Source organism: Ahaetulla prasina, chromosome 16 (assembly GCF_028640845.1).
Source record: "Ahaetulla prasina isolate Xishuangbanna chromosome 16, ASM2864084v1, whole genome shotgun sequence".
NCBI lineage: Eukaryota > Metazoa > Chordata > Lepidosauria > Squamata > Colubridae > Ahaetulla > Ahaetulla prasina.
Window position 1 is genome coordinate 4,094,161 of NC_080554.1, and position 22,921 is coordinate 4,117,081.

Below are 22,921 nucleotides of genomic sequence, written 5' to 3' on the forward strand. Positions count from 1 at the left end.
CGAGTTGTTGAACAAGTTTCTCCGGGACATTTTTGAATGTATCTTTACTTTACCTGAACGATGCGCTGGATGTTGGTCATAATCATGGTTGTCTCCATTGTAACGGAGGAGATACCTGGTAACAAGCTTTGGGTAGAATTCTGTTTCTGCAACTCCTCCACCTGTAAGATATAGAGAAGGTCTTGGATCACACCTTGGCTAAGGTATCTCGTTCAAACCACAGTGGCTATGATGCATTCAAAGGAGCCTCAGTGCTTTAAACCTGGGGTAGTCAACCTTTTTATACCTACCGCCCACTTTTGTATCTCTGTTAGTGGTAAAATTTTCTAACTGCCCACCGGTTCCCACAGTAATGCGCCGTGTATCGTCGTCTGCACATGCCTCTCGCGCATCGTGGGTTGGGTTTGGAGGGAGGCAGTGCCAGCTACCAGCTCTGCTTGTCTGTTATAGCTGGGTGGTGTGGGGGGGAGATGCGCGAGCTATTCTGGGACGAGGCTCTTTTGCTTGCGGTCGCACTCTAGTGCCATTTAGTTTCACTTACGTAACGTGAACTAAACTTATGCGCGGGCGATACAAATAGTATATTTTCAGAAATTTAAACTGTCGCGGGGAATTCTATGAAAACCTAATGAAAATGTTTTTAAATAATGCTATGAATTTTTTTAAAAAATGTCAATTAAATTAAAAAAAAAGGAAAGTGCTTCAATATCGGACAAAACCCCTACCACCCACCATGAAAGCTGGAACGCCCACTGGTGGGCGGTAGGGACCAAGTTGACTACCACTGCTTTAAACCAAAGTTCACCAACCTTTCAGACCACAGGGACCACTAAATTTATAATTTTAAATTCCGCGGACCACTCATAGGATCTGCCTAATGACCGGCTGGGTGGGCATAGCTAGGTGGTCATGTGACTGGGTGGGCGTGGCCAACTCAATGTCACTCATGTCAAGAGGCATCTCACCGGCCTCTACTCACCTCCCCCCTGCCAGCCACTCCTTGCCTCCCCACCCGGGCTCTTTAGGGCCCCAAAAGGAAGCAGTTGCTGGAGCTAAGCAGCCACCATGAGAAAGAGTTGGCAAAACAGCTCAGTTCAAATTGGATCTGGCCGAGAAGGAGGCTCAACGGAAGCACCTCACTGAGGACTAGGAGCATAGGCTTTCCAAGCAGAGGGAAGACCTGCGGGAGTGCGAGGCGAGCTTTCACCTCATCCCTTTGATGTTACCTTAGCGGTTAGCTGGTCTATTTTGTCAGCCACTTTGCCCACCGACAGGCGGATTTCGGTGTTCTGCTGCCGCGCTTCCGTCATTAAGAAAGAACCAATATCGCCAGCTGCTTTGGAAGGAAACACGGTTTTTGAAAAAAAAAAGAAGAGCAACGGAAAATATCAGGAAAAGAGTAGTAAACAGAGCTGCTCCGAAAGCTAAGAAAGAGAATTAATCCATCAATTAAAAATAAACAAACACGTTTGGCAATTGCAGAACAAAAAAAAGAGAGATTAAGTTAAAACAGGGGTCGGCAACCTTAAACACTCAAAGAGCCACAAAGGTCCTAACCGGAAGCCCCCATTCAAATCTGGAGCCGACTGGAAGTCCAGGGTTTCCTAAAAGGTTTGACAACTCTAGCGGTGGCAGAGGAGGCTTTTTCAAACGTCCTCCTGCAGAGAACACAGCACGGGTAGAAACCACCTGTCATGACCCTGTCGGAGTCTGAATCCGAAGGGGAAGAGGAGCGGCTGACAGAGAGTTGGCTCCGTTGGCTGTGGAAGAAACTGGGGAAGGGCAAAGTCAGGCTGGGCAGAGCAGGGGAGAGGTAGAACAAGGGAGAGGGGGGTTCAGATGAAGACCAGGGCCCATCCCCCTCCTCATCCTAGGCAGCGCAGGGAGGAACGGAGAAGAGAGCAACGTGGGTTGCGTGGCTTACGAGGAAGGAAAGGGACCCGATGCTCTTTACAAGGCACAGCTGCTGCTGGAGTTTAAAAGGAAAAGCAAACGGGAGGAGGAGTGGTTGTCGGGAACAAACACTGAGTTTATCTTGTGTTTCTTTGAATCCTGGCAATCTCCCAACCGGCTTGATTTACTGCCGTACTATTTTACTTGTGGAATTCCTTATTTTGCTTGCCCTTAATTACCTTCCTGCCTTTGGATTTTTTGTTAGAAGTTTTCTGCTTACAACGTTGGGGGACTGAAGTACTGCCAGCCAAAGACTATGACAGGTTGGTGGAAGAGCTTTCTCTCCAGGCCGGAGAGTTGAAAGGGACATTGGGGGGACATCATAAAGGGACTCGTATCGATTCTCTGGCTGTGTTGCCTTTGTGTCACGCCCCCGGGTCATCACACCACCCATATCTCGCTTGGGGTAAGCGGTTCTACCTAATCCCGGTTTAGCATTTCACATCGATGCCGCCACGGAGAGCTCTGCAAGCGCAGGCCCTGGCGTACCTTGGAAAGGAGCGGGAAAGATGGCCCCAATAGGCTGGAGCTGGGAAGCTGCCGCAGGGCCTTGTGGGTAGGCGTAGCTCATCCCTGTGTAGGCCTAAAAGGGTGAAGTAAAATAGAAAGATCTTTTAGCCCGGTGATGGTTAACCTTTTCCAGATCGAGCGCCCAAAGCGTGCGGCTGAACCCCCAAATTGCAATGCGTGTGGCCCTCGCACACGCCCCACCCATGTATGTTCGTGCACACACCCCCACACACACATGCGCAGCAGAGACCCAAAGACCAGTGTCAGGGTTCCAAGGAACGCCCCCAACGAAATAAAGCTCTGAGGCTTGAGGGTTCCTCAAAGTTCCAATTTATTAGAGATGTCACGTTGGCACAGCTGGGAAAACCCGAATCTGAAAGCCTTCCACGTTTTCCCCACACCCGGTTGACAGTTCTCAGCCCTGCCCCCACACCCACAAGTTCATCACATTGTCCAATCCACTCTTCACACTCCATTGGATACAATCTTTAGGCAGTCTCCGTCAGACGCTGGATGTCCTTGAATACGGAATGTTATGACTAACTTTCTACCGCTCCAACAACAACCCCCTCCCAACGTCCCCAGCTAAAATATGCGGCAGTTAAGAAGCCAAAAGGAAATTGCCGTCCAAAACTGACAACCAGCTGGCCAGCTGGAGGTGCTCCCACGCATGCGCAGCAAAGCTGGACTGCAGCAACGGCTTGCGTGCCCACGGAGAGGGCGCTGCGTGACACGTCTGGCACGCATGCCAAAGGTTTGCCATCACGGTTTTAGCCCTAAAGTTTTCAATTCCAGGCTTAAAACCTTTAGCCCAAGGAAGAGGAATCTAAGAGCTTTGATGACCGCTACGGGACGTTCTTGAGTTACGACTGGTTGTTTAGCGACTGTTTCAAAGCTACTTACAACCTGGTTTCAGAGTTCCAACAAGCTACACACTCCAGCATAGTCATGATCATCTTTATGGCCGGCTGCAGCCAAGCGATCATGATTTAACAATTTGGCTGGTTATATTTGGCTGGTTTCCAGACTTTTTGCAACCAACAATTTGGCTGGTTATATTTGGCTGGTTTCCAGACTTTTTCAACCAGTTTCTGGCAAAAACCACCCGTAGGAATGCAGGGATTTGCTTAACGTCGGCTGTGTTCATTTAACAACCAAAAGTCCTCAAATCAGATCCGGTCACATAGATGCTCATCAACATCCATACCTGAAGACTCTGAGAGGACCCAGGAAGAGCTGGGTGTGGATGCAAGGCCGTAGGTATCACAGCAGCCGAGGACGCGTGGAGTCCAGGAGCAGGTACCTGGGGCCCTGGAAAAAGGAAATGGAGATTTATTTATTTATTTTATTTAATCAAATTTTTATACCGCCCTTCTCCCGAAGGATTCAGGGCGGTTTACAGCCAAGTAAAAACAGAACAAACATAATAAATACAGAATAAAATACTATTTAAAAAAAACTTATTCAATTTGGCCCAAGTTAAAATCTTTAAAAGAATAAAACCCACTGAAATTAAAACCAGATAAAAACTAAAAACCCTACGCCAGTCCTGCGCGGATGAATAAATATGTCTTCAGCTCGCGGCGAAAGGTTCGAAGGTCCGGAAGTTGGCGAAGTCCTGGGGGAAGTTCATTCCAGAGGGTGGGAGCCCCCACAGAGAAGGCCCTACTCCTGGGGGCCGCCAGCCGACATTGTTTGGCGGACGGCACCCTGAGGAGTCCCTCTCTGTGGGAGCGCACGGGTCGGTGAGAGGCAATTGGTAGCAGTAGGCGGTCCCGTAAGTAACCCGGTCCTAAGCCATGGAGCGCTTTAAAGGTAGTAACCAGCACCTTGAAGTGCACCCGGAAGACCACAGGTAGCCAGTGCAGCCTGCGCAGGAGTGGTGTCACATGGGAGCCACGATTGTGAATAGCCACACAGTTGAGAAAAATAGAGGCAGTGTAGGAGCTAGCTAAGCACATGTCTGCAAAAACCAGAAGGAACTAGAAATAATTCTTCCGAAGGTGATTCCTGGGTCAGTTCTGGAACCCAAGTCTGGTCTTGGTAGCCAATGCAGAAATCAGATGGAACTAGAAATAATTCGTATGAAGGTGATTTCTGGGCGGGTTCTAGAACTCAAGATACCCAGGAGTAGCAGCCAACTGCAGTGCAGAGTAATTTTAAAGCAGGAAAAGACACAAAGACGAGGAGATACACAAAAATGATGAGAAAGTAATTAAGAAAATAGAACGCGCAGAAATGGACAGGCTAACACTTATTATTAAAGATAAGGAAGAGGCTGAATGTTTTTTGACGTGGGACGTATTTTATCAACGGTTAGACAACAGAAGTTAGAAAGGAGGAGAAATATAAAGAGGAAATGTTAATGTGGAGTGAATTTAAAGATGATGAGGTTATGTATTATCGCTATTATAATATCAGAGGTAGGTTTCAGCAGGTTCTGACCAGTTCTGGAGAACTAGTAGTGGAAATTTTGAGTAGTTCAGACAACCGGTAGTAAAAATTCTGACTGGCCCCGCCCCCATCTATTCTCTGCCTCCCGAGTCCCAGCTGATCGGGAGGAAATGGGGATTTTGCAGTAACCTTCCCCTGGAGTGGGGAGGGAATGGGGATTTTGCAGTATCCTTCCCTTGTCACGCCCACCAAGACACGCCTACCAAGCCATGCCATGCCACGCCTACCAAACCACACCCACAGAACCAGTAATAAAAAAATTTGAAACCCACCACCGTATACTATTATATCGTTACTAATATTATTGTGATGAATATACAGTAATAACAAATATATGGGTGTTCAAATAACTGAACCCAGATTATACACTGTTTGATGGAAATGGAAAATAATATAAACAAAGCCAACTAAAATGATTTATTTTAAATAAACAAATTTTTTAAAAAAAGGAACACAAGGACGAGGGGAAGAATTTTTAGGCTCTTCCACCAAGTTTCTAGTCCCTCTGGTCCCGCTGGAATTTTGAGGAGCCTGTGGATCACACGCTAACATAGATGTCAAAGCCACTGGGATCCAGGGGAAGACAGTGATATTTCCCCCCCACACTACTTCCCCTACTAAGAAACGTAGGTTGAAAATGAAAGGCAGGCTGGGAGAAGATGGGATTTACGTGCCTTGGGCTGTTATCTGAGGAAGAGCAGCTGGGGAGGAAGGTTTCAGCGGAGACGATGTGGCGGGATGAGTAGCTTGTCTCAAGGTGTTGGGATCCTGAAACACACACCCTTTGCATTAGTTTTTCCTTGTCATCCTAAACCACTTTCCTCCTATTAACATGCCACTCTGAAGGCAGCACAAAATAAATGGCGTAAAATTGGACAGCCGCATTAAGTTCCTTGACCGATGACCGCAACTGCAGGCTCAAATACAGCCGTCAATTGAAAACTATCTGTATCTTTTCACGCCTTCCCCAATTGTTTCTCCCATCCATCCATCCTGTTGCGGTCCGCCAGCGGAGCAGGTGGCAGACTCAGAGAGTGAGGAAGTTGGGGAGGAACATGGGCCAGTCCCGGAGTCTGGGGAAGGCTCTGATGAAGGCTCTGCGTCGGAGGCAGAGAGAGGGCCAGGGCCATCTGACAGTTGTCAGCTGCCTTCGGAGTCGGACATCAGTGGGGCAGAAGAAGAGCTGGAGCCTGTTCCCAGTGTGCGCATGCGCAGAGCTGCCAGGAGGAGGGAACGGCTAAAGAACAAGGGTCGACTCAGGAGTAAGGCCACAGGTGGACGGTGAAGGGTCCCTCCGAGAGGGAATAAAAAGAGGAGCGAAAGGAGAGCGGAGTTTGCAGGAGGACAATTAATTCGCTTAATTGGTTCGTGACTCTCCGAGACTCCTTGCCAGGTTTTGAAGATATCCGCCTGACAGCTCTCCAAGGCAGAGAAGGTTTCTGACTGCCAATTCTCCCTTGAAAGACTTTGCTGGATGGGAATGAGAGGAATTCACAGTAACTTAATAAAAAAGGAGTTTTTGTCAGGACAAGGAGTCTGCTTCACGCTCTTGGGGTCAGAACACATCCATCCAATCAATCAATCAATCTAGCTACCCATCTCACATATGCGACCCTAGGCAGCTTACGATAAAATGGTAAATTACATAGTATATATATCAGTCTAAGGGAAGAATTGGGAAGAAGAATTAATTGAATGGTTTCTCAGAAGTCACACCAGTTTTGGAGCAACATTGATCCTGGCAAATGGTAGGGATTTCCTTCCGCCGCCCCCCCGCCCCCCCTCCCTTTGAAGGAGCCTCTGGATTCCGATGCCCGCCCACCTCGATCTCCGAATCACTTGAGTCCAGCTGAGCAGGAGCCGAACCGGGAAGGAAAGGCAGCATTGGTTGTCCCATCTTCGCCATGCGTGAAATCAGCTTTGCTTTCGCCACGTCGGGGTTCTGACAAGAGGACAAAAAGAAAGATAGAGAAAACAAAACAAACAAACAAACAAACAAACAAAAAAACACCAAAGGAAGCGTTGAGAGAAAATATCCCGATTTCCTGAGCTCGGTTCCGTCTTTCAACTTTGGAAAAAAAAACCCAAAAAAAACAGGCAGCGTTCGAGTCCAGAATGAGTTCACACCGGGGGTGGGATTGAAAAATTTCAGCAACCGGTTCGCTGCCCGGTTGCTGGGTGAGGGCGTGGCCATGGGGGCGTGGCCTACTCAGCCTCCTGCAACACGGCGGGGGGGGGGTTTCGCCTTTCCCAAGTTCCGGAGGCTTTCCTGGAGCCTCCAGGAGGGCGAAAACTGCCTCCCCCAGGCACTGGAGGCCTTCTGGAGGCTGGAAATGAGCTCGTTTTCAGACTTCTGGTACTTCTGGTAGGCCCATTTTTTGCCCTCCCCAAGCTCCGGAGGCTTTCCTGGAGGGCAAAAACGGCCTCCCCCAGGCACCGGAGGCCCTAAACAGGCCCGTTTCTGAACTTCCGGTAGGCCCATTTTTTGCCCTCCCAGAGCCTCTGCACGAGCCCTGCACTTACCTGGCATCCAAAACGGGCCATGTAGAGACTCCTGGGAGGGGAGGGGGTGGGTGGGTGGAGTCAGCCAGTCCTTGGAACAACCGGTTCGGTGAACCGGATTAAAATTAACATCCGGTTCTCCCGAACTGGTCCGAACCGGCTGAATCCCACCCGTGGTTCACATTGACAGAAAGTTGCAGTCAGCAAGAGTCAGTTTAGGTCCGGGGTCTGCAAACTTGGCTCTTTTAAGACTTGTGGACTTCAACTCTCAGAGGTCCTCGAACTCTGTGAGTTGAAGTCCACAAGTCTTAAAAGAGCCAAGTTTGCAGACCCCTGGTTTAGGTGGAACAGAATTTAGATCAAACCCTGAAATTAAAAACTGGAAAAATGAAAGCCAAGCCGAGGGAACCAAAGACTTACCGCTAGTTGTTCACTGAGAGAGTTGGATTTGGCCCGCAAAGCTGGCTCCCTGTGGCATTCAAAAGTGCAATCTTAGAACAGCTGAGCAGCGTAGAAAAGTCTGCTTTAAGAATTCAAAAGCCTGTAGCATTGTTACTCAACCTCCGTTACTTTAAGATGTGTGGACTTCAACTCCCAGAATTCCCCAGGCAGGATGGAGTTAAAAGCCCACCGGTGTTAACGTTGTCAAGGTTGAGAATAGCGGTGTGTTTCAGGTTATGTTACTACTGGTTCGCCCCACGGGCGCACGCTTGTATTGTGCCCGTACGTGCCCAGTTCGTACCCTCTTGACTTCTACCTCAAAAGCCACCCACGATTTCTGCTACCGGTTCGGGCAAACCGGCCCCAACCGGCTGAATAACAGCTCTGGTTGAGAACCGCTGGCTTAAAGCCTTTGAATTAAATACAAACAATTACTAGCATTCCTCAGTCTTTCTCAAGCAGCAGACCCTGCCTGACAAAGACATTAACGTGTAGAAGAGGATTGAAAGATTCAATTCAAACTGATAACTCACCCGGGCTTCGGTGGTAGCGTGCCGGGAGGAGGCAACCCTGCAGGGTCGGGGCCGAGAGGTTCAGTGCTTGGTCCTGGAGAGGGCACCAGGGAGTCCCTGGGGGCCGCGTTCTGCCCATTTGAAGCAGCCTCCTTGGCCAATCTCACCTAAGAAAGAGGGGGAGGGGTGAGACTGAATAACGGAGTTAGAAGGGATCTTGGAGGTCTTAGAATAGAATAGATATTTTTTTTATTGGCCAAGTGTGATTGGACACACAAGGAATTGGTCTTGGTGCATAAGTTCTCAGTGTACATAAAAGAAAAGATACCTTCATCAAGAATCATAGAATAGAATAGAATAGAATATAGAAAATAGAATAGAATAGAATAGAATAGAATTCTTTATTGGCCACAGTGTGATTGGACACACAAGGAATTGGTCTTGGTGCATATGCTCTCATCGTACATAAAAGAAAAGATACCTTCATCAAGGGGCCTCTGGTGGCTCAGACTGGTAAGACAGTCTGTTATTAACAGCAGCTGCTTGCAATTACTGCAGGTTCAAGCCCCACCAGGCCCAAGGTAAACTCAGCCTTCCATCCTTTATAAGGTAGGTAAAATGAGGACCCAGATTGTTGGGGGCAATAAGTTGACTTTGTATATAATATACAAATGGTTGAAGACTATTGCTTGACATAGTGTAAGCCGCCCTGAGTCTTCGGAGAAGGGCGGGATATAAATGCAAATTTAAAAAAAAAAAGGTACAACATTTACAACCCCAATGATGGTCATAGGGTACAATTTAACACTTAATGATACAACACTTAACGATAGTCATAGGCTACAAATAAGCAATCAGGAACAATCAATATCAATATAAATCATAAGGATTACCAGCAGCAAAGTTACAGTCATACAGTCATAAGTGGAAGGAGATGGGTGATGATGGGAACGATGAGAAGATTAATAGTAGTGCAGATTTAGTCAATAGTTTGACAGTGTTGTGGGATTTATTTGTTTAACAGAGTGATGGCATTAGGGAAAAAACTGTCCTTGTGTCTAGTTGTTCTGGTGTGCAGTGCTCTATAGCGTTGTTTTGAGGGTAGGGGTTGAAACAGTTTATGTCCAGGATGCGAGGGGTCTGTAAATATTTTCACGGCCCTCTTCTTGATTCGTGCAGTATACAGGTCCTCCATGGAAGGCAGGTTGGTAGCAATTATTTTTTCTGCAGTTCTAATTATCCTCTGAAGATTGTGTCTTCTAGCCTAACCCCTGTTCAGGCAGGAAATCCTATACTATTTCACACAAACGGTTGTCCAATCTTTTCTTAAAAACTTCCAGTGTTGGAACATTCACAACTTCTGCAGGCAAGTTGTTCCACTTATTGATTGTTCTCACTGTTAGGAAGTTTGTCCTTAGTTCTAAGTTGCTTCTCTCCTTGATTAGTTTCCATCTGTTGCTTCTTGTCCTGCCTTCAGGTGCTTTGGAGAATAGCTTGACTCCCTCTTCCTCTCTGGGGCAGCCCCTCAAATATTGGAAGACTGCTATCATGTCACCCCTGGTCCTTCTTTTCACTAGACTACCTAATTCCTGCAACCGTTTTTTTTCATACGTTTTAGCCTCCAGCCCCCTAATCATTTTTATTACTCTTTTCCGTACTCTTTGCTAGACAGACAGACAACATGGGCCACAGCTGGCTCTCAAGCACCCCTGAACAAGACAGAACGGCTTACTCTCTTGACCTCCACCTCAAAGGCCAGCGTGGAGTCCGGAGGAACACGATTCGCCACTCCCTGAGACCCATAAGCCAGCGCCGGAGGGACAACTAGGAAACGCTTGCTTCCTTTCTTCAGACCAAGCATCCCGTCCTCCCAGCCCTTCGGGGAGATAAAACAGAAAGTCATGCAATACAATGGGCCGTGGTAGCTCAGGCTGGTAAGAAGCCTGTTATTAAAACACAGCAGCCTGCAATTACTGCAGGCTCGAATCCCACCAGGCCCGAGGTTGACTCAGCCTTCCATCCTTTATAAGGTAGGTAAAATGAGGACCCAGATTGTTGGGGGGGCAATAAGTTGACTTTGTAAATATAAAAATAGAATGAGATTATTGCCTTATACACTGTAAGCCGCCCTGAGTCTTCTGAGAAGGGCGGGATATAAATATAAATAATAATAAAAAAAAAAAAACAGCTGAGATTGAACTCACACTCTCTTTAAGGCTGAAAGGAAAAAAAAAAGAGTTTTAAATTATATTGTTTCCAGGGGTGAAATCCAGCAGGTTCTGGAGAACCGTTAGCGGAAATTTTGAGCGGTTCGGAGAACCGGCAAACGCCACCTCTGGCTGGCCCCAGAGTGGGGTGGGAATGGGGATTTTGCAGTATCCTTCCCCTGGAGTGAGGAAGGAATGGAGATTTTGCGGTATCCTTCCCCTGCCACGCCCACCAAGCCACGTCTACAGAACTGGTAGTAAAAAAAATTTGAATTCCACTACTGGTTGTTTCCCCCCCACCAGCCATCCCCCTCTTCTTCAGAGCCATTTCCCTAAAGGGGACTCTACCGTAGGCTCAGCCTAGGAGAGATTTTTTCCAAACTATATTATCTAGTGTTGGGTCAGGGTGTTTAGTTCAATGCAGCCAGTTTTACTACTAAGAGTTTTGTCTCTTGATCAAGGATTATTATTATTGGGTTTTTTTTTTGTCAACTAAACTCAAAGTTTCCCTAGTCTGGAAAAACTTTTGAAAACTCCTGAAATTAGGGTATGGAGTGAACGGCGACTTATCAGCTACCTTTCTCGCTTTCGGTTTAGCGCACCGTTTCTCAGCCTTGGCAACTTTTAAGATAGGTAAACTTTTTAAACTTTCAACACGCTGCTGGCTCTGATTTGAATTCTGGGAGTTGAAGTCCAACCCGTCGTACAATTGCCGAGGCTGAAAAACCTGGTTTAGCAAACGCCGAGAGAAGACAGTATTTGTAGCTCAGGGTTGAACTGTGGGGGTCTTGGGTGCTCTCTGAACTTGTTTCTTGCAGGCCTTTCTTTACCAAACTAGGCAACATCATCCATAATAGAAGTGAGTGGAGTATGTGAAGGGGAGAAAGGGGAAAAATTGCCTGGCCCCTGGTGCTCTCTCAGCTTGTTTCTTGTAGGCCTTTTATTACCAAACTAGGTAACATCATCAGGGCTAGCTGATTTAGCAAACACCTGCAAGCATGCAGCTATTTTCCTGAGGATATCATTCCCCCTCCTCTCCCAATTCAAGAGGACTCCTCTCTCTCTCTCTCTCTCTCTCTCTCTCTCTCTCTCTCCCTCCCTCCCTCCCTCCCTCTCTCTTGGATTACAAACACGAGGAGCTGAGCTCAAGGTCTTCCCAACGTTTGGAGCAAAAGCTCAGAAGCAAAACCCAGCTGAAGGTGGAAAACCCGAAGGTTTTAAAAAAACCAAACGCCCTTCGGAAAAGGACGGCATCGGTCGCACCTTGATGACTTTGGCAGAGCCCAGTTTCAGACGGAGGAGTTTCTCCTTGTTCACATTGGAGTCGAACACCTGTAAGAAATAACATGCGAACGGGCTGTGGGGAAGGGGAAAGGTGGGGGGGAGGACGACCCGGCGCCTCATCGCGCGGAAGGAGGGCAATCCTGCGAATCTGAAACCCTCCCCCGTTTCCCCAAAGGTCTTCAGGAGTTGAGAATGTCCCTTCTTTTCCTCCCAGGAGGGTTTTTTTTTTTACCTGCCCCAGAGCAGAGTTCTGGAAGAGCCAGCCGGTGAAGGCCACTTCGAGCGCGTCGCCCATTTCCACCGCTGGGCCGTCTCCGAGGATGAGGTCCTGGCATGTCACCGAATCGGGGGAAGGGCTGCTGTTGTACTTGGCGAGGCAGAGCTGTGAGCGAGAAAGAAGCCAGCTCTGAGCCACGCCGGGCAACTGGCATTGGATGTGTAGGATTGTGGCATCCAGGGGACGGAGGGAAGGGAGAGAGGGAGGAGAGAAGAGAATAGATGGGATGAGGGGGGGAGGGAGGGAAGGGAGGGAGGGGAGAGATAGTAGATGGGGTGAGATGGGGAGGGAGGGAGGGAGGGAAGGAAGGAAGGAAGAGAGAGAGAAGAAAGATAGTAGATGGGATGAGATGAGATGGGGAGGAGGGAGTGAAAGAAGGAGGAGAGAAGAGAGATAGTAGATGGGATGAGAGGGGAGGGAGGGAGGGAGGAAGAGAGGAGGAAGGGAGATTGGGAGGAGAAAGATAGTAGATTGAATGATAGGGTGGGAGGAGAAGAGAGTAGATAGGATGAGGGGAGGGAGGAGGGAGGAGAGAAGAGAGAGTAGCTGGGATGAGATAGGGAGGGAGGAAGGAAGGAGGAGAGAAGAGAATAGATGGGATGAGGGGAGGGAGGGAGGAAGGGAGGAGAGAGAGAGATAGTAGATGGGGTGAGATGGGGAGGGAGGGAGGGAAGGAAGGAAGGAAGAAGAGAGAGAGAAGAAAGATAGTAGATGGGATGAGATGAGATGGGGAGGAGGGAGTGAAAGAAGGGGAGGAGAGAAGAGAGATAGTAGATGGGATGAGAGGGGAGGGAGGGAGGGAGGAAGAGAGGAGGAAGGGAGATTGGGAGGAGAAAGATAGTAGATTGAATGATAGGGTGGGAGGAGAAGAGAGTAGATAGGATGAGGGGAGGGAGGGAGGAGAGAAGAAGAGAGTAGATGGGATGAGAAGGGGAGGGAGGGAGGAGAAAGGGAGGAAGGAAAGAGGGAGGAGAGAGAGAGAGAGTAGCTGGGATGAGATAGGGAGGGAGGAAGGAAGGGAGGAGAGAAGAGTTATAGATTGAAAGAGAGAGGGAGAGAGAGAGGAGAGAAGAAAGAGAGTAGATGGGATGAGATAGAGAGGGAGGGAAGGAGGCAAGAAAGGAAAGAGAAAGAAAGAAAGAAAGAAAGAAAGAAAGAAAGAAAGAAAGAAAGAAAGAAAGAAAGAAAGAAAGAAAGAAAGAAAGAGGGAGAGAGATGGGAATGAAGAAGGAAGGAAGGAAGGAAGGAAGGAAGGAAGGAAGGAAGGAAGGAAGGAAGGAAGGAAGGAAGACAAGGCCGGATGAAGAAGGACAGCGTGGCCACTCAAAACAGCCATTTCATTTTGCCCAAAAATAGGACTAGCTTTGGGCACAATGTGGGCACCTGCTTGCCGAACTCCACCGCTGCTTTCTCCGATTCAAACATGAGGGACCAGTTTTGCCTCTGATCATCATAAAACGTCCCATAGTTGTTGGGTTGGATCTGGATAAACAATAAAAGAGGACAAGCGTCAGTTCTGGATGATAAAATGCATTTCGATAACATTTCAATTAAGCTACGAAGTATGGCTGACTGCTTTTTAAAAAGCAAAACAGTTTGGAGCGTGTTAACAAAATCCCAGACAGACGTTCAGAGAATAGAAAGCTTCTAGTTGTGTGACAAACGGCTACAGATTGCACAGTTTTAAGAAGGGGGGGGGGCGGAATCACAGGGCATAAAAAATAATGCTAAGGAAAATGTTTTACAAAATAAAAATGATGGCAACATTGTACCAAAAAACCCCCCCCAATAGTAGCAATCAGAACAATCCTAACTGGTATATATGCGTATGTGTATATGTATGTGTATGTGTATATATATATATATATGTATAGGTATCCATGAATGTATGTATATATAAAAAGATGTATGTATGTATATTTGTTCCAGCATAACTCTGGAACGGCTTAAGCAATTTCAACCAAACTTGGTACATAGATGACCTACCCTCTGGAAACAAATACTGGGGGGGTAAGACACCCCTGGAGTGTGTGTGTTACTGTGTCTGTGTGTCTCTCTGTGTGTGTGTTCCAGCATAACTCTGGAATGCCTAGGCTGTTAAGGAGACCGAGTGCTGCATCCTAGAACGGCAATTGTTTGTGATGTCAGTTCCATCGCAGCTTCCTCTGGAAAGCCAGCCGTGACGTCCGCCCTCCAGTGGACCAATGGGGAAGTGCCTGATGGATTTGGGGCAAAGTGCCAGGATCTTAAACAGGGCAGGAAAGAGGAGCACATGGGAGGGGGAAGGGAGAGGGCAGGGATGATGGGCATGGGAGTAGGGGGAAGAAAGGCCCCTGCCAATGGCTCCCTGTCAGATAAACGCTTGGACGTCTATAAATACCCGGCCAGCCTGCATTTAATTTTTTCTATGTCCGGAAACTGAGCTGAAAACCTCTTTTGAAATCAAAATCAAACTAACTTTATCTTCGTATTTTCTTCAAAGGAAGAACTGGAGGAACTTCATTTAAATGGCTACGCAGGTCGACTTACGAATACAAGGGGGACCAGAATCTTTGCTGCTAATTAAATCAATTAATCTAGGACTTCATGACACTTTTTCAGATCCGTGTCAAAAGTTTCTCCCGACGTTGAACCACCCAAGGCTTACCGTGAATACAAAGCCTGGGTGGATTCTTGCACTGGTGATCTGTTGTTGCTGATTAATATAAAGCAGGATCCTATACTGGATTCCACACGGAAAAGAGGAAGGAGAGGGAAAAAAAAACAAGAGAGGTTCAGAGACTCCTGGAGCAGACCCAGCAACTAAAGTCACACGGAAAAGATCTTCTTTAATTCAGGTTTAAAGTGTAATGTAAAACCTATGACTTAAGTTGAAAGCCTGGCTCTAGCTTACTGTCTGACGTGAATCCGGCCAACTGTGATTTACTCACTAAACCAGGATTAAGCCAGACAGCTTCGGCCAGTAGCTTCCACCTGTAGCTGCAACTTTCACGTGTAGCTGCAGGTAGAGTAAATTAAAAAGTCAAGATATCAGTGCAACACCTGCTAAGGTAGAATTTGAACTGCCTAGCAACGGTTTTCATCTTCAGTCTGATTATGAGCCATCAACGACAGTCAAGTTTCAATAGGTTTAGAATTATGGTTTAACCAAAAGGAGGAGGGAGGGAGGAGATGGGAATGAGAGGAAGGAAGGAGAGGGAGGAAGGAAGGGAAGGAGGGAGGGAGGAAGGAAGGGAAGGAGGGAGGGAGGGAGGAAGGAAGGAGATGAGAATGAGAAGAAGGAATGAGAGGGAGGGAGAGAGGAAGAAATGAGAGGAAGGAATGAGAGGGAGGGAGGGAGGGAGGAAGGAGATGAGAATGAGAGGAAGGAAGGAGAGGGGGAGAGGGAGAGAGGGAGGAAGGAAGAAAGGAAGGAGATGGGAATGAGAGGAAGGAAGGAGATGGGAATGAGAGGAAGGAAGGAGATGGGAATGAGAGGAAGGAAGGAGAGGGAGGAAGGGAGGGAGGAGATGGGAATGAGAGGGAGGAAGGAATGAGAGGAAGGAATGAGAGGAAGGAAGGAAGGAGATGGGAATGAAAGGAGGGAAGGAGAGGAAGGAAGGAGAGGGAGGGAGGGAGGAGATGGGAATGAGAGGGAGGGAGGGAGGGCGGAAGGAAGGAAGGAGATGGGAATGAGAGGAAGGAATGAGAGGGAGGGAGGGAGGGAGGAAGAAAGGAAGGAAGGAGATGGGAATGAGAGGAAGGAAGGAGATGGGAATGAGAGGAAGGAAGGAGAGAAAGGAAGGAGAGGAAGGAATGAGAGGGAGGAAGGAGATGGGAATGAAAGGAAGGAAGAAGAGGAAGGAATGAGAGGGAGGGAGGGAGGAGATGGGAATGAGAGGGAGGGAGGGAGGAGATGGGAATGAAAGGAAGGAAGAAGAGGAAGGAATGAGAGGGAGGGAGGAAGGAAGGAATGAAGGAGAAGGGAATGAGAGGAAGGAATGAGAGGGAGGGAGGGAGGGAGGGAGGAAGGAAGGAAGGAGGCAGCAGATGGGATGGAGGTGGGGAGGACCCAAAGGGAAGCATGACTCCCACCTCTTACCTCCTGGGTGGCGTGGCTACCCACCACAGCTGCTCCGTATTTGCCTTGTTTCACGTAGGTCCCGTTTGTGCTGGAAGGAGACAAGAAGAGCCTTTCAGCTTCTGGTACTTTTATATGTAAGCTTCTAAGATATATATTTAAGAGGGCTGGAGACTAAAGGGTATGATAAACACTTGAAGGTATGTCTAGTCTACCGAAGAGGAGGATTCCAATATTTGAGGGGGGGGTCAAACTATTCTCCAAAGCACCCGGGAGCAGGACAAGAAGTGACAGGTGGAAGATCATTAATAGCAACAGCCCTTAGACTTATATACCGCTTTTATAGCGCTCTAAGCAGTTTACAGTGTCAGCTTATTGGCCCTGACAGTCTGGGTCTTCATTTTAACCTGCCTTGAGAAAGGGGTTGGACTAGAAGACCTCCAAGGCCCCTTCCAATCCTATTGTTGTTGTTGTTGTTGTTATTATTATTATTATTATTATTATTATTATTTTGCATTTATATCCCGCCCTTCTCCGAAGACTCAGGGCGGCTTACACTATGTCAAGCAATAGTCTTCATTCTATTTGTATATTTATATACAAAGTCAACTTATTGCCCCCAACAATCTGGGTCCTCATTTTACCTACCTTATAAAGGATGGAAGGCTGAGGCAACCTATTGTTGTATTCTAGACTCTCTATAGCTCGGGGTTGAACGATGGAGACCTTGGGATTCTCTGGACCTTCCTTCCCTACCAAAAATGCACCCACCCATAAAGGCCAATATTTCTTACAAGCAAGGAGTCGAGATGATCAGTATGGTACTTACAACCGATAGGCGTGAACGGCCGTGGCTACGAAGACGGAGGGTGCTCCCGCAGGTGGAGGAGGCTTCTGCGTTGGGGGCCCCACACCTGAAGCTGAACACCAGGAAAGGACTTTGTCATACATGTTACAGAGAGGTGCAATTGAAACATCTGGAAAACCAAGCTCTGACGATGGATTTTGGCCATCCATTACTTACTTACCTGCGGCCGGTAGATTTTTCTTAGGCTGTTTGGGTGCTGTGTACTGGAAAAATTCATTCCCAGTACCAGAGGCTGTCTGGTCCATGCCGAAGAGAGAGGCCAGCCTGGCCCTGCAGAAAGAGAGGAAAGGGAGGGGGGGAAATGCCAAGTTAACAGAGAAATAAAGATGAGAACCGATTTAGAATAATATTAGTAGCTCGAGGTTGAAATGAAAGGTGCTGTCTGAAAATTGGATGTTTTTTGGCAGACGATTCATGACCCAATTAGGTGACATCATCAGTGATAGGGAACTGATGATGTCACCTAGTTGGGTCATGAAACGCCTGCAAGAAAACGACCAAACTCAGAGCTACTGTCTATAAACAGGGAGCAAACCACACCCAGTAGCACTGATGATGTTACCTAGTTGGGTCATGAAACGTCTGCCAAAAAGCAACCCAGCTCAGAGAGCACCAAGGACCCCACAAAGATGCTAACACCTATAAATTTTTTTGTTTCAGAGCAAATATAAAGTGCTTGTCTTATATGTTATTAAAAAATTTCTAGTTTCATTTGACAGACTGATTGATTATGGGCCGTCAAGCTGATATTAACTCCCGGAAACCACATGCGGAGAACTTCTCCGTGATATTTATCTTAATCTGATCCTCCAGGTCTTCATGCAACTTACAACCCGCATGTAATGGTACATGCAATGTGGAATCTCTTGATTTGCTCCAAACCAATGTTAGGAGTTTAGAAAACAAACAAACAAACAAACAAGCAAACTACAAGATAGCCGTGACCAGCCATAAACCTTAAGCCAACCGGGCACTGTCCAAATGAAATATGCAAACTTGCAAAATCGTCCACCCCGAGCATGGCCCTTGCTTTGACCACGCCCACTGGGAAGTGAAGCAAAACAATGAGGACCGGCGCCATAACTGAGTCACCTTCAAGCCTTAAAGAATTCCACTCTGACTTGAAATCCTGTCCTATTTATATTCCTATCCTTCAGACCTGGAAACTTGTGTGGTAAAAATCAATCCCGAAAGACGAGAATTTAATCAGTGCTAAATCCCATCGCCCAGCCCAAAATATTCAGTTCTTGGACTAAACAGGCTTCCCTAAGTAACCTAGGACCGAAATTGCAATTTTAACAATCTTCACACCAAAACATAGCACACACACACACACCCTCCCCACAGAAAACCAAGGCAAACCAACTGACCCATGGGCAGGTTGCCAATAATACTCGGTCCACCATGCGTCCGCCATTACCACCTTCAGCTCCGCCTGGTTGTGCGTCTCCCTCTGACAACCTCAATCTACTCACAACCTTCATGAGGTTGTTTTTTTTTTCACTGAAAGATAATCACGTTTTTCCCCTCCTTCTTCGCCCATCTTGAAGCATCAGCAGGCCAAGGGGCTGGAAAGCTAACAATGCAAGCTCGGGTTTCTCACCAAAAAATAAATAAATAAACCCTGAATTTGCACAAGATCAGGTCTCGGGAACTGCGGAGTGACCTTGGAAAGGTGGAGGTGAGTATCTTTCCTATCAAAACTTAAAAGACGACGATGAAATCCAGCAGGTTCCGACACGTTCTGGCGAACCGGTAGCGGAAATTTCGAGTAGTTCGGAGAACCGGCAAATACCACCTCTGGCTGGTCCCAGAATGGGGAGGGAATGGGGATTTTGCAGTATCCTTCCCCTGGAGTGGGGAGGGAATGGGGATTTTGCAGTATCCTTCCCCTGGAGTGGGGAGGGAATGGGGATTTTGCAGTATCCTTCCCCTGGAGTGGGCAGGGAATGGGGATTTTGCAGTATCTTTCCCCTGCCACACCCACCAAATCACGCCACGCCCACCAAGCCACACCCACAGAACCGGTAGTAAAAAAAAAATTGGATTTCACCACTGCGATAAAGTCAGCACGCCAACGAAAATGTGACCGTCCTAGACCAAGCCAAATCCAAAAAATGCCAGGGAGTTTTTAGGAGCCTGGCGCTCTGACAAAACAGCCATCGACGGACACATAGACATGAACAACATCTACTGATTATGCAAATGAGACCATCGACCAGCCCAAAAAAGAGAAGGAAAAAAAGAAAAGACTCCCGCCAGAGGTGGCACACGGAAACCCCCCTCTGTGGGCATGCGCGCAGTCGCCAGCTGGTCTTCTGGTTTCCAGCGCTGGCCAGCTGATCTTCGCAGGCGCTGGAGCGCTGGAAAACGGCCAAAAACCAGGCAATTTTTGAGCCATTTCTGGGCCTTTTTTGGGCCATTTTCCAGGCTGATTATTGGGCCATTTTCAGGACTGTTTCAACACCATTTTGGGGTTATTTTCAGGTTTTTGTCGGGCCATTTTTCCGGCCAAAAACAGCCTGGAAATGGCCCCCAAACGCCCCCAAAATGGCTTGAAAATGGCCCCAAAATGCCGAAAAAACAGACATGCACACATCGGCTAGCTGGTTTTCAGATTCCCGGTGCTCTGGTGTGTTCCGGTTTGGGCACTTGGTACCGAGAAGGTTCGCCATCACTGACATAGATTAACTCCAAGGTTAATAAACATCAGACCAACAATCAAATAAACGACACTCTAAATCAAGAAACCGCCGAAGAGTCCTCAATAAACAGCCCAACCGAAGACTCTCTTAAGACCGCCTCCAGCCACCCAGACAGGGAAAGACACTAGAAATATAAACTGAGAGCAAACATACCAGCACTGATGATGTTACCTAGCTGGGTCACGAAACGTCTGCAAGAAAACCACCAAGCTCAGAGAACACCGAGGACCCCTCAGTTGCCCTCCTCCTCCTCCTCCTCCTCCTCCATTCCACAATCCCCGTTCCCTTCTAGCACTGATGATGTTACCTAGCTGGGTCACGTAACGTCTGCAAGAAATCCAGCAAGCTCAGAGAGCAACCGAGGACCCCCTCATTCCAACCCCAGAGCTACAAATATTCTCCTTTATTGGTCAGGACACCCAATGCTTTTAAGATCTGCTCTGGTCACACCCTCTCTGCAAGTCCTCGAGACCAATTCTGGGCAGCCCACTTTAAGACGAGTTCAGATTCAGGGGAACGGATTCAGAAAGTCCAAAGAGGGACAGATTTCTAGGAAACGAGACCGGAGGAAGAGGGGGCCTATAGCCAGGTGAATTTAAATAAGAAAAAAGACTGCCTTATGGTACTTAAAACGCCATTGCCTGCTAATAAACATTTTAAACAATCATTAAAAAAAAAATAAGCGTTTGGTTAATTCGCAAAAAAATGCAGGGCTTTTCATTCATGAAGTTAAAGAGACACCCAAGAGCAGGACAGTTGTTTGCAATTAAAGTTTAAGCCTTCTTGGGGTTTTTTTTCAACTCAAGAAAAACACCATCTTATTATCTCCTTCCCCTTCTTGGAACATGAAATTAAGGGAAATGAGACAGTGTCCCATGACATGGCCTGGCCTGGATTGCAGGGCCTGGAAAGCTGGCCCATCACATGGTTCTCATCTGCTTAGCTGGCTCTGGATGGGAGGAAAGGAAGGGAGAGAAAAAGGAAGCAAAGCCGAATCGAAAGGGACAGGATCTCCAGCCGCCCTTGTTACTGAACCACCCTGTTCAAGCGTTTCTTAGCTCAGGATTCTGCAGATCTTTTTCTGGGCTACGATTCGAAGAATTCCGGGGCGGCCAAGTCTACCATCAGCTAAAAGAGGGATATCCTAATCTAGAACCTCCCTTCTCCCCTCTCAGCCCCATTCCGCCTCACCTAAAAGGATATTATATACATACATATATATATATATATATATGTTTTCGTAGGTTTTCACGGGTATAGGTATGTAGGTCTTGGCATTTTCGGGTCTTTTCCCGTGTAAGGTTGAGAGTATCGTGGCGACGTTTCGAAGAGGTCTCACTCATCATCTTCAGGCTGGTGTCTTCGGCTTCGAGAAGCACGAAGCCAAAGACACCAGCCTGAAGATGATGGGTGAGACCTCGTCGAAACGTCGCCAAGATACTCTCAACCTTACACGGGAAAAGACCCGAAAATGCCTATATATATGTGTGTGTGTGTGTGTGTATAATATACTGTATGACTATGTATGACTATGATGAAGGTATCTTTTCTTTTATGTACACTGAGAGCGTATGCACCAAAGACAATGTCCAATCACACTTGGCCAATAAAAAATTGTATTCTATTCTAAAGGATATTTGACACCAATGTTGAAAAAAGGGAGAGAGAAGGGGGAGAGGGAGGGAGGAAGAGGGGGGGGAGAGAGGGAGAGAATGAAAGAAGGATGGAGAGAAGAAGAGAGGGAGGTAAGGAGAGAAAGAGAGGGAGGGAGAGAGAGATGGGGAGGGAAAGAGAGAGGGAGAAAAGGAGAGAGGGAGGGAGAGATGGGGAGGGAAAGAGAGAGGGAGGGAAGGAGGGAGAGAGAGATGGGAGGAAGAGAGAGAGAGAGAAAGAGAAGGAGAGAGAGGGAAGTAGGGAAAGAGAGAGAGGAAGGGAGGGAGAGAGATGGGGAAGGAAAGAGAGAAGGAGAGAGAAGAGAAGGAGGAAGGAGGAGAGATGGGTAGGGAAAGAGAGGGAGAGAGGAAGGAGAGAGAGAAAAGAGGGGAGAGGGCGGGAAGGAGAGGGAGGAGATGAGGAGGGAAAGGAAGAGGAGGAAGGGAAGGGGAGAGAGAGAGAGAGAGGGAGGGAAGGAGGAGGAAGAGAGAGGAGAAAAGGAGAGAGGAGGAGAGAGAGATGGGGAGGGAAAGAGAGAGGGAGAGAGAGAAAGAGAAGGAGAGAGAGGGAAGTAGGGAAAGAGAGAGGAAGGGAGGGAGAGAGATGGGGAGGGAAAGAGAGAGGGAGAGAGAGAAAGAGAGAAGGAGGAGAGATGGGTAGGAAAGAGAGGGAGAGAGGAAAAGGAGAGAGAGAAAAGAGGGGAGAGGCGGGAAGGAGAGGGAGGAGATGAGGAGGGAAAGGAAGAGGAGGAAGGGAAGGGGAGAGAGAGAAAGAGAGGGAGGGAAGGAGGAGGAAGAGAGAGGAGAAAAGGAGAGAGGGAGGAGAGAGAGATGGGGAGGGAAAGAGAGGAGAGAGAAGAGAAGGAGAGAGGAAGTAGGGAAAGAGAGAGGAAGGAGGAGAGAGATGGGGAGGGAAAGAGAGAGGAGAGAGAGAAGAGAGAGAGGAGAGAGATGGGTAGGGAAAGAGAGGAGAAAGGAAAAGCGGGGGAGAGAGAGAAAAAGAGGGGGAGAGGGAGGGAAGGAGGGAGGGAGAGGGAGGGAGGGAGATGAGGAGGGAAAGGAAGAGGGAGGAAGGAAAAGTGGGGGAGAGAGAGAAAGAGAGAGGGAGGGAAGGAGGGAGGGAAAGAGAGAGGGAGAGAAAAATCTGGCAAACGCTAGCTTTCCCCCAAATTGAAGCGTACAAGAAGTCCACCCAACAAAGGCCAAAGGAATTGTGGGCGTTGTGGTCCCCAGCTTATCTCAAAAGCGAGGCTGGGGAAGGCCGATTCTCAACTACCTTCTCTGTGCCTGTCTATCTCGGCATCTCGAGGGTTTGAAACGCAGGGACCTTGTTGGAAACCGCCCATGGGGTTGCAAAATCCTCCTTTTTTTTGCAAATCCAAGCTATGCCAATCCCAAGAATGCAATTGTGGAGTTTCCCTATTGTGACATTTCCTCCTGACCTTCCTTCCCATCCTCGGTGTCAATCTAGTTGATGAGGCTATGTGGAGCCACAC

The 22,921-nt window shown here is 47.8% G+C and overlaps 1 protein-coding gene across 4 annotated transcripts in view; it reads right to left on the bottom strand.

Moving 5' to 3' along the window:
* FKBP15 (FKBP prolyl isomerase family member 15) overlaps positions 1 to 22,921 on the bottom strand; it is a 48,142-nt gene that overhangs the window by 21,037 nt on the left and 4,184 nt on the right. Inside the window, exons 1-17 of one of the 4 annotated variants that reach the window (XM_058159328.1) lie at positions 18,439 to 18,560; positions 17,229 to 17,338; positions 17,030 to 17,120; positions 16,222 to 16,291; positions 14,788 to 14,862; positions 13,524 to 13,622; positions 12,096 to 12,245; positions 11,843 to 11,911; positions 10,105 to 10,248; positions 8,394 to 8,539; positions 7,840 to 7,888; positions 6,740 to 6,859; positions 5,592 to 5,685; positions 3,671 to 3,774; positions 2,443 to 2,536; positions 1,227 to 1,336; positions 54 to 161 (exon numbers count right to left, since the gene is read on the bottom strand). In XM_058159328.1, coding sequence (XP_058015311.1) covers positions 54 to 161; positions 1,227 to 1,336; positions 2,443 to 2,536; positions 3,671 to 3,774; positions 5,592 to 5,685; positions 6,740 to 6,859; positions 7,840 to 7,888; positions 8,394 to 8,539; positions 10,105 to 10,248; positions 11,843 to 11,911; positions 12,096 to 12,245; positions 13,524 to 13,622; positions 14,788 to 14,862; positions 16,222 to 16,291; positions 17,030 to 17,120; positions 17,229 to 17,338; positions 18,439 to 18,485 — 1,680 coding nt within the window. In that variant the 5' untranslated portion in view covers positions 18,486 to 18,560. Of the gene's footprint in view, positions 1 to 53; positions 162 to 1,226; positions 1,337 to 2,442; positions 2,537 to 3,670; positions 3,775 to 5,591; positions 5,686 to 6,739; positions 6,860 to 7,839; positions 7,889 to 8,393; positions 8,540 to 10,104; positions 10,249 to 11,842; positions 11,912 to 12,095; positions 12,246 to 13,523; positions 13,623 to 14,787; positions 14,863 to 16,221; positions 16,292 to 17,029; positions 17,121 to 17,228; positions 17,339 to 18,438; positions 18,561 to 22,921 lie in introns of those variants that run through there. The other 3 variants (XM_058159327.1, XM_058159326.1, XM_058159329.1) reach the window with 3 other exon arrangements.